Below are 11,168 nucleotides of genomic sequence, written 5' to 3'. Positions count from 1 at the left end.
GCAACAGATTATGTTACTTCTGATTTGTCATACATATTTAATTAAATGTTTAATACAAAACAAACTTTCATTTAAACTTCTAGGTTTTGATCAGTGACAATTTTAAGAATTACTTTTTTTTACAATTACACAATAATTAACTTAATACTGTTAATAATAATTATTAAAATATAATGTTAATAATAACTTTGGTTATTATTCTATTGACTGCCTTGTTGGTCCCTGTATGACGTATGGTGTATTGACCGCGAGGTCAGGACCTCCAGGTTTTGAATAACAGTTCAGGCCAATAAAAGTTATTGGGTTTTCTGTTGAAAACTCTCAGTAGCAGCCCGGAATCTGGAAGTCTAGAAATGTGTATACTCTCATGCCTTGAATAGCACATAAGGCCTTTGGTTCTGCGCCTGAACTCTTTTCGATCGTGTAGAATTGCCGTCCCATTAGATTATGAGAATTTAAAAATAGAGTGTGTTTACGCCTGTTCTTGTAATAATAATAATAATATCCTGGGACATTTTTCACACACGGCCATCTGATCCCAAATTAAGCTTATACAAAGCTTGTGCTATGGAAACCAGACAACTGATATACTACATATACTACTTTTCTTTTGTAAATACATACTCATATAGATAATTACACCCAGACTCAGGACAAACAGACATGTTCATGCACACAAATGTCTGTCCTGGGTGGAAATCGAACCCACAACCTTCGGCGTAAAAGGCAAGTATCTACCTACTACCATATCTACCAACCAGCTCGTCAATTGTGGAAACAAATGTGGTCTATAATATGTCCTGCTTGACTATTTATCTATTGAGATCTCTCTTGAGATTGGCCGCCATGGCCGAAATCAGTCTGGAGAACATTATTATTATTCTTATAATAAATTATTTAGTCTACAAAGTTGGTATGAGATTAAAGGCTTTAATGTAATATTACATAGACGAGCATACCATAATAGATTTGTCTCTTTTTAACCTCTTCACTCTAATATAATAATACATAAAAGTCATCCGAATATTTGGTAAAAATAAAACAAATCAAATAAATGTATAAACCTTATTTTTTAATTAACTTACACAAATGCACTTATTTTAAAGGTATAGATAATACATAAATTTTATCATTCTTGAGTTATAAAAGGATTTGGAATTGCTTCCATCCCATCCACGGGACAAATTAACACAACAGAAGTTCCTCGACAAACAACAAGTCCTAGTGCTCTTGTATCATCTAATAATTTGTAAGGATCATCAGGATCTGTAATTTAAAGATATATTATGTATCAATAAAATTTTATTTGATTCTGCAGAAAAAACCAAACTTGCAATATTTTTATTGAAATAAATAAAAATATTTCATGGACAACTTGTCTTGACTTGTCTGGCTGTCTGCTTAAAAAAATATGTGTTATTAGCAAGCATTAAAAATTAACAAACCTCTAAGAAACTCAGTAGTGTTATCTAAAACCAAATTTAAAAGTGGATCATATCCTTTCAATATTCCTGCTGCTTCCCGCCCACCAGCAAACTTTACGCGTATACTTTTCTCCAAATATTTGCTTAAATCTAATATTGATTCTTTTCTCCGTTTTTCTTTATTATCGCCTTGTGCTCCCTTAAAATACCGGGAAGTTTTAAAACAAAGTTAAATTAAACAATTAAATGTTTTTGATATTTTAAATAAAATAGTTTAGGTTAGCTCACCTTATTCTTATCACTTTCCTTAGAAGCCATGTCGTAAAATACAATACAATTACTATTTTAGATTCCAACAGAATTTGTATTTTGAAGCAGTTGTTGTATTACAAGGTTATGTTTTTGACAGTTGACAGTGATAACTCTCTGAGTAAAAGTGTTCTGCTTCTGTGCTGATAAATTATAACTGACGTTTTTAAATCAAAACGTATATATCGTGTAGGTATACAATATAATTATCGTATAACTTAACTAATATTCTACCTTTAATTTTATGTTAAGTATTCCAATTTAAAAGTTAAAATAAAAAATAATGAAAATATTAATTACTTTTACTTTGAATATATTGTAATAGATTTTTGTAACATTGTATTACTATTGTAACTGAAATGTAATGAACTTATAAATGAATCCCATATTACATTACTCTGTGATTATCAATATAGCTTTTATTCGCTAGAGAAAAAAAGATTTTTACGGTTTGAAGGGAAACCAGAGTAAATTCAGTATTTTTTTTCTGTCAGAGTTTCAATCTGTCGGAATCTGTCAAAGTGATAGTTTTCGATTAGATATTTCATTTTGTTACAATCATTAAAACTTGACAGCAACAATCATATCACTAACATCAATCTGTCTGTCAAACGTCTTATGTTTTCACGTCACAATTCACAACAAAAATAATTTTCTTTCTTAATTATGTTAGCGTAATTGCGATTGTAGTGTATTATTAAAAGACATTCTAACATAAGCATTAAAACTCTTATACTCTTTTATTTGTCTAAGTTTTCAATAAGGCTTACTGTAGTTAAATGGCGAATACATTTGTTCATGGTAGTCTCCTTCATTGAATAATATCAAATGAAATATCAATGCGCTCATCAGTGAGCTACATATTGTCTCACGCGCCAGGAGAGTCTGTGATGTCGCACCCAGACTACGCGCAGCACGCACAGCATCATGCCTGTGTGCTGGTGCTCGTTAAAGGTATTGGGGGCGTATTGAAAAATTTCAATAAGCTCTGGGAGCGGATACAACGCGTCAATAATATAAAAGTTACTGGTTAGTGTTACACATAAGCCTTTATCAACTACATTTTTTTATTTTAATCGTAGTCACATAGTCAAACCTAATATGATATGAGTGTGAATAATAAGCTAATAGAATTAATTGTACCCTCAGATTCTTCAGGACAGGTAAGAGATATTTGGGTGAGATATGTCCGAGACTATCCAGTTGAAAACAATGATTGGGGAGATTTTCAGACTCATAGGTAAAATATTTAAACTTCTGTTTTATACTATCTTCCAATAGTAGAAGTAGTAAAGATAAACAAATCTTAGATTTACATATTCCATGCTATTTTCTATTAGCTTGCTAAATTATGCACTACAAACTGGTCTTTATTTCATTTTAATTTTACTTCCAAAGTTCCCATAACAACTTCATATTTGATTTTCGAAACTACTGTATTCAAAAGCAGGAGAAGATAAATAAATAGCATTGATTATCTGTGATATTTGTAAAAAAAATTCAACATTGCTTAACAACATTTTCTTCTTATTTATTATAGGAGACTGCTGGGCTTAATAACTCTTAGTAAGTTTACTAATCAGATAGAACTTAATGAAGTATGTAGAGTTCATGAGTCTTTGAAGGTAAAATATTCTAATACTCTATATGATTCCCGTGCCTTCATGTTTGGCCCTGGTAGTAATATGAAGAAACCACAACAAGAACCTGAGACATACAACACCTATGATGATGATAAAACGAAAGAAAGAACTAGCTTAAGTGATAAGTATGAAGTATTTGTAACTTTATTAAAAAAAATATATTAATTTACTTGGAATCTTTATATAATAATGCATTATTATGAATCTTATATAATAATGCTCTATGCTAGATAGAGCATTAAATAGCCATAAACACTAGCAAGGTTTTTTAAAATTTATAATAACCTTACAATTTTCATATCAATAGTAATCTTTTTGTTACTTAAAAACCTTTTTATTAATTTATAGAATATCACTTCCAAGTGATCAAGCGGATAGTCTATCTTCATGTGAGAGTTTTCCGAGATCTGTATCTTCTAATACATCATATTCAGTAAAAGAAGATAATTTCACAACCCCATCTAACTTTAAAACCCATGCACTGTTTTATGGAGAGAATGACTCGGTACCAGATCTCGAACAGCATGTTGCTGATCTTATTAATTCACTATTTTGGGTTGTTGAGTCGAAACGGCTGGAGAGATCAAGGGAAAAATTGGAGAAGGTTTCTCTTTTGTTGGCTCCATTCGAGAAAAGAGATTTCGTAGGTAAGTTTCATAATTTATTTTATAAATAATAATCTGTTTCAAAGTATCATAGTCTAATATTATAATATAACTTTTGGTCCGTTATAGTGATCACCCAAATATATGACAGGTGACTTATTCAGAAATCTTGTTTTTCAGGACTTGATATGGAATCACGAAATAATAAAAAACGTTGTATGGGTCGTGTCACTAAAAATTTAGCTGATTTAACCTTACAAGCTGGTCTTATTGCAGAAGCTTTGAGTTTGTACCATTCTGCCGCGGAAATACTTAAATCTGTCAATGATTGGCTTTGGTTAGCTGCAGCTAAAGAAGGTTGAGATATACTTTATTCAATATTCTGGTTCTTTAACAATGGTATGTGCATTTTATTAAGATAAATAAATTTTCAGGTCACTGTGCAACATCTGCTATACTTCAATACCCTAATCTAAGAAATCCTACCCCTTTACAACGTAACGCAAGTCTACAAGAAAGCTCGCCTAGTAAAATAAAACCCTTATCATTATACCAACCCAATACAGACCCCTTTCGAAAATTTAAACTTCATTCTTCTCCATTGAGATCACCAAAAACATCTAGTCCTGTAAATCCACCCAGTGAACTTACACCGTCGTCATCCGAAAGTGTAGAAACTTCTTCGAGGCAATCTGAAACTGATAATGCCGATACCGAATCTATAGCTTCGTCTAGCGACATTGACTACCAAAGTCAAAAGTCTTATCTGAGCCCAGATCTCCCTTCAATACCGAGACAGCCTCCGTCCCATATTAATAATCAATATTTACTCGGTGGAGAGGAAATTGCAGAAAAATATAGAAAAGCAATTATACACTATAGCAAATATCAAAACGCCGGTATCATTGAAACGGAGGCGTGTTTTAAAGCTGCAAGAATTGCAGTTGAGCAAAATAATAGTTTGCACGCATCAAGTTTTCTACAGAATGTAATATTTATCAATTTAACTCTAAGTGAGCAAGAGAAGATTCAAAGATTTGACACCCTTGCTGAACTTTATAAAGAAATTGGTAAGACTGGGCTGAAGTACATTTTCTTTGACCATTATATTATATTTCATACTTTGAATGTTCAATTTTAGGCTTTCTTCGCAAAGCGGCATTTTGTCAACGACTTGCGGCCACAAGGCAAGTAAGCGCAAACAATCCAAATCCAGATTGGCAACGATGTTATTACCTCATGCTGCACAGCTTTCCTGGACATAAACTAAGTCTTGATCCTAATTACGTCATACAACACCAAGTTGGTAAGAAAAAGATTTATTATAATACTTGAAAATAACTTGAAATTCCTATAACGTTGGATATCAACGAATTTTTTTGCACACTTCTAGTAAAAAATCAGACTGACACGAAAATTACTATAAGGGATATTTTCATGGGATCTACGGATTCCTCATTTTCATCTTTACTATTATTTTAAAAGAATGGACAGTGACTGTGCTGTTTTAGTCTTATATACATATTAATGGCCTTCGAGCAGCAACTGGCGACCTTAATTATTATAATTAAATACCAACTTATTCTGGGCATTTTAGAGCTTACATAGGTTTTGTAATATCCATATTCAATAAATAAACTCACAGTAAAACTATTCTTAATTATAACAACAATAATTATTAACAATCAAAATTATATATATCTTCAGTAACAGTACATTAACAGCCTGTTAATGTCCCACTGCTGGGCTAAGGCCTCCTCTCCCTTTTGAGAAGGTTTGGAGCTTATTCCACCATGCTGCTCTAATGCTAGTTGGTAGAATACACATGTGGCAGAATTTCAATGAAATCAGACACATGCAGGTTTCCTCACGATGTTTTCCTTCACCGTCAAGCACGAGATGAATTATAAACACAAATTAAGCACATGAAAATTCAGTGGTGCTTGCCCGGGTCTGAACCAACGATCATCGGTTAAGATTCACTTCATTATGTATTGATTCAGGTTGGCCAGCATTACAAATTCAGTTATTGCACGAGCTGGTAGTGGCTGCTCGTCGGATGGGACACCCCGCGCTCGCGACCCGACACATGACCTTCCTGCTACAGACCATGTGGCCGCATCTCTCGCGACAGGAACACAGGGACTTGGCCATACAGCTGCAGGTACTTTCAATCAGTATCTATAATTTTTTTTTTAAATTTTATTTTAATATTTTAACAGATAATATTAAAACACAACGTCCTTTCTTTGTTTCCTGTAATTTCATTATAATTTACAAAATGTTATTTGACTACGAAATGCGCCATTAATATTTTTTTCAAGTTTGTGCTCATGCATCACGCTAACATACAACAACACAAATGAAAACAAGAAAATAAAAATTCATAACTTAGTGTATAAAAAAAACATTATAATTATAGTGTTAGCGTATTTGTAATAAAATGAATTTATATATATTTTCGTGATATTACTTGATTTTCAGACATCCGCTTGTAACCGGAACAGTACACTATACACGCACATATATAGTTTTAATGAGCGTATGCAAAATATACACAATTAATTCCTCACAAATCTGTTGTCTGTTATGACGTTATTGAATATATAAATATTTTACCTAAAACACTTTTTGGATTTTTCTTTTTCGTTATTTATTGGGTAACTGTGACCCGTTTGTATTAGTAGACGAATTTTTTTTTTTAATTCTACTATCAAAATAAATATTTACCGGAATATTTTAACATCTCTTTTATTGATTTTTTTTATTGCAGGCTCTTTCCGCCCAATGCGAAGGAGGCCCAGTACCCCTAGTACTTGAAACTGGTGAAGTTATACCCCCAGCGAACCTGACTCATGTACCAAGCTGTTCGTACTTTAATCCACGTCAATTAGCTCCAGCAAGAACTCCTCATCTTATAAAGTGTAAGGCTAATCAAGGTCCTTTTATATTTACACCGATACATTTCGGTAGCCTCGAAAGGAAAAATAAAAAAGATGAAGGGAAAATGGGTAAAGTATTTCTTCTATTTTTTAATCACTTTTACGAATAAACGTATTCTAAGATTTATTGAATGAGAACCATTCTTTTTCAGAGTACCTCTGGGTTGAGGACGATATTTGTGAAGTTCAAATGAAATTGACAAATCCTTTGCCTTTTGAACTGAAAGTGTCTAATATGCGTCTTCTGACGTCAGGCGTTGTCTTCGAATCTATCCCTGAGACTATAATCCTGCCACCAGATTCGCCAACAACCGTCAACTTACACGGGACACCTAAAGAAATCGGCGAACTACAGATATTGGGCTACTCGACCCATACATTGGGTGTTAAGTCTAATTGTAGACTTAAAAATATGCCAATGCCACATAAGTTTCCCGCCTCGTTCTTAATCCAAGTCATTCCAAGTTTGCCCACGATTACAATAGAGACTACATTGTCACTATCGGGAAACATTAATCTATCGAATCCGGAAATTTCTGGAAACATCACTAATATTTCCTTATACAACGGTGAAAGTACTGAATGTACTATAACTATTACGAACACCAGCAATGTACCTATTGAATATTTGGACTTGTCAATTCAGGTATAATTACTTATTATATAGCTTATTAAAAGATTTAAAAAAATTAAGGCTAACCAAATTATCTCTTCCAGTCGAATATGGATAATCAGCTACAAACGAAAGTATTCCAATGGTCGAATGAAGATATACAATCCCAATTACCCATTAATCCTAGTGATGTGGCGACTATAGTTATGAAATTATATGGGGAAGCAGATTTTCTAGACTTAGGAGGCGTGGGAGAGAACTTGTTCCCTAATAGCTTGACTTCTAATTACCCTTCTAGAGTTGGATCACCAATTCCGAACGCTCAAACATCTCTACCCACGCATAGTTCAAACCCACATAATTCTTTGAGCAGTGGTCTCATGAATAGGACCTCTGGAAGTTTCAGGTATTTTATACTATGAGTAAATGTTTGATAAGATTATTCAAAATGACAGTTTAATATCTTTTCGATTTTTAAGGTCTTCTAATTCACAAACAACTAGCTGGTCTGCTCCGATTTCAATAATGCCACCATCTCGAGGACGTCAAATAGAAACACAGGTTAACATTTTAATATTTACAAATAAATAATTAAACAAAAAAAATGTCGTTACATCTTTTTTTTTCAGATTGTTATAAGGTATTCTGGGGGTGTGGGCAAAGAAATGCACTGCCGACAATCCACACTTCAAATGAATCTTGAATTGCTACCCAGTGTTTCTATAACACACTGGGATGTGTTGCCCGCTGAAATGTAAGTAATTCTGTGGAACTTGTCTTTAATCAATCTTTGTCATTTGAATAAATGACAAATTAAGTATATTATAAAGAATGTACTTATTAAAAAGTAGAAGTTTTAACGAAGAGTGTTCTAAATATTACCACTGAGGAGGCGAGCTGAATACTCATCATATATTTTATTACCAAATAATTCAGTTATAATAAAACGGGTCTTACAAACCATTAATGTTTTCACCCAAGATAGCTATAGGTTTCCCTGATTGACTAATAAATAATCATAAATTCAAACTACTAAGAAATGGATAAGAAATAATATATCTATCGATTGTGAAATTAACCTTAATAAATGTTTTTTTTTCTAATAGTCCAAGTCAACTTTATTTGGTGTTGGATATCACAAACCTCACTAATGAAGAAATGGACTTCCACTACACGCCATCCAAACATATTCTTATCGAAGGCAAGGAGTCGCGCAGAGTGCCCGTGCCTCTGGACAGATGCCCCTTCACAGCTACAATAACTAAAAATGAAGACGGTTCGTTTGCCAAGTATTTCATAAACTTTTGCACCCAAAAAATATAACATTGTTATATATTAAAAGCGTTTTTGTAATTATAATTGCACAGATACATAATATCTTCATTATTTTTTCAGATTCTATGGAACCTAAGTCCATAAGCACGGGAACATCCACTAATAGTCTCGAACTGATGTGTTCTGAACATTTAACTAAGAATGTCGACTTGCGTTGGCACCTTCTGCAGTCGAACATAACTGGCCGCGCTTCAGTCAAAGGCATAACTCTCTCTCAGACAATGATGGATATTGTTAGGATGTCACCATTAAATTGGGGTAAGAATATTTTTCATCCATCTTAAAATTTAATTGACTTATATTTTATTATTTTTAAAATCTTATTAAAGACAAAAACCTAATGAAAATATTGAATTATGTATGAATAGCATTCACAATCTAACTAATGGTTACAAGTTTTAGTATGAAATTTATTATTCATCCAAAATGTTCAAATTAAAACATTGACAATTTAGACATTCTGACAACATTTAAATATATTTTTATTTCGCCATGTAATACATTATAACGTCCATTTCATACATTATATTCATGTTTAAACGTGATCTGTTTTTACCTTTTCATTATTTTGTCAGACATTTCGACTCACGAACAGTTGCACCTATCTGTCTGTAATTAAAATATTTAAAATTAAGACTTAAATTATATTTTAGCATCTTATATGTTGTATCAAAATCAATTGATAATGTAAGATCTGACTTAATTTATACAAATATATTATTTCATAAATTTTCAGAGGTAAGCGTAAACAAGCAATGCATTAAGCCACAAGAGGAATACAATTGCATGGCCGGCGAGTGCCTGTCATTGGGCGTTGCGGTATGGAATCACCTGACCCGACCTTTACACAAGCTATGCCTCTCTGTGCAGTTCTATCAAGACTATAACAATGGTGTGCTTAATTACAAGCTCGATAATAGAGTCGCCACTGCTGGGAATAACAAGTAAGTCATTCTAAATTAAATCAATATTCAATTGACAAGATAATTCCTAAAACTTCTTTGTGTTTGAAACATATATTCCATAATTATATTTTACTAGTACTGCACTCTTTGGTACGACGAGAATTCTCGTACCAAAGAGTGACTTATGCTAAGCTCATCCATTGAGAATCTACCGTTTTAGTTACGTCATCAGACACTGGCCTCTTATTTTTTTCTAAGCCACTATGTGGCTACTTTGGTCCACCTTCCATCTTGCTGTCTGGCTAAGAGGTCGGCGCGTCATATTTTAGTCCGAGCTAAAGTCATCTTCAATAACTAATTAATATATTCCCTTAAAAACATGATTAATTTTATTTTACATGGAATATTTGGACTAATTGTAACATTATGCATATGATGCTGTTTTAAAAATATTTTTTAATATTTCAGGGTAGTACTGACGACACTATTAGAATCGGCCAAAGCTTATCATGAGTGCACCGTCGTGTTTTTGACACCTGGCGAATATAAAATTGATATCCAATGCTCAACGACAGAACCCATAATAGATGAAATTCCACCTTTAAAAGATGTAAACCAAACAATTGTTCAATCTTGTGCAGGGGAAGTTAGTCATGTTTGGAGATTTATACCTCCAGTAGCAATAAGTGTTACTGATTAAACTATTTATTAAAATGTTATGTGGCATCGCTTTTTATGATTCAATTAATTATTCTATGAACATGTGTAATTTATAAAGAAGTACAGATTATTAAAGTCTTATTTATTCAACACCTTTTATTTTTGTCCTAATAAATATTGGTCTCAATCACATCAATGAATCAATATTTGAGAACCCCAAAGCTAGAAAAATTACAGATTTAACTTAAGTGTCTCTTACACGCACCTCTCGCAACGCGATTTTATATTTTGATTTTTTATCTATAACAACCGGCAATAATTTGTAAAATATGTTTATTAAAACCAGACTTTCTAATTGGCAGCCTCCACACGAAGAGCTATTTTCACGCTAAGAGCGAAAACAGCAGTACAAATTTGAATAAGTTGTGATTGTTATTCACCCTTAAAGATTTCTTAACATACAATAAATAATAGAATTTACAAATATCCAAATATTTATTTGTAAATAATTAATAAAAAAACAAACATTGCAAATGAGGACATTGACCGTCGACGTAGTAAATCGCTATTATTCAATTAGGAAACTTAGCTTTGTCCCACGCTACAAAAATTCAACATAAATCACTGATCGATATTATAAAAAATAAAATGGCAATACTGATTTCCATGTCATTTCTATTTTTATGAAGCTTTGAGATCAACTTCATTTTATTCTACCTATCATTTGTCTTA

At 32.6% G+C, this 11,168-nt stretch overlaps 2 protein-coding genes across 2 annotated transcripts; one reads left to right on the top strand and one right to left on the bottom strand.

Annotated features, from left to right (window-relative positions):
- Positions 1 to 1,051: 1,051 nt before the first annotated feature.
- On the bottom strand, positions 1,052 to 1,865 carry LOC126771980 (U6 snRNA-associated Sm-like protein LSm7). The gene is made up of 3 exons (XM_050492183.1): positions 1,713 to 1,865; positions 1,446 to 1,623; positions 1,052 to 1,266 (listed from the first exon to the last, which is right to left on the bottom strand). Exons 1-3 carry the CDS (start codon positions 1,740 to 1,742, stop codon positions 1,130 to 1,132), a joined length of 345 nt encoding a protein of 114 aa, XP_050348140.1. The 5' UTR covers positions 1,743 to 1,865; the 3' UTR covers positions 1,052 to 1,129.
- A 482-nt stretch (positions 1,866 to 2,347) lies between these two features.
- LOC126771908 (protein brunelleschi) lies at positions 2,348 to 10,582 on the top strand. Its single transcript, XM_050492067.1, has 17 exons — positions 2,348 to 2,762; positions 2,883 to 2,973; positions 3,274 to 3,501; positions 3,725 to 4,023; positions 4,162 to 4,338; positions 4,416 to 5,051; positions 5,123 to 5,287; positions 5,985 to 6,145; positions 6,755 to 6,992; positions 7,076 to 7,569; positions 7,641 to 7,942; positions 8,016 to 8,097; positions 8,166 to 8,290; positions 8,643 to 8,812; positions 8,932 to 9,129; positions 9,608 to 9,815; positions 10,245 to 10,582. Exons 1-17 carry the CDS (start codon positions 2,573 to 2,575, stop codon positions 10,474 to 10,476), a joined length of 3,996 nt encoding a protein of 1,331 aa, XP_050348024.1. The 5' UTR covers positions 2,348 to 2,572; the 3' UTR covers positions 10,477 to 10,582.
- Positions 10,583 to 11,168: the final 586 nt, after the last annotated feature.

The sequence above is a fragment of the Nymphalis io genome, chromosome 11 (assembly GCF_905147045.1).
Source record: "Nymphalis io chromosome 11, ilAglIoxx1.1, whole genome shotgun sequence".
Taxonomy (NCBI): Eukaryota; Metazoa; Arthropoda; class Insecta; order Lepidoptera; family Nymphalidae; genus Nymphalis; species Nymphalis io.
Note: the sequence above shows the minus strand (reverse complement) of the source record. Positions and strands in the feature narration are given on the sequence as shown.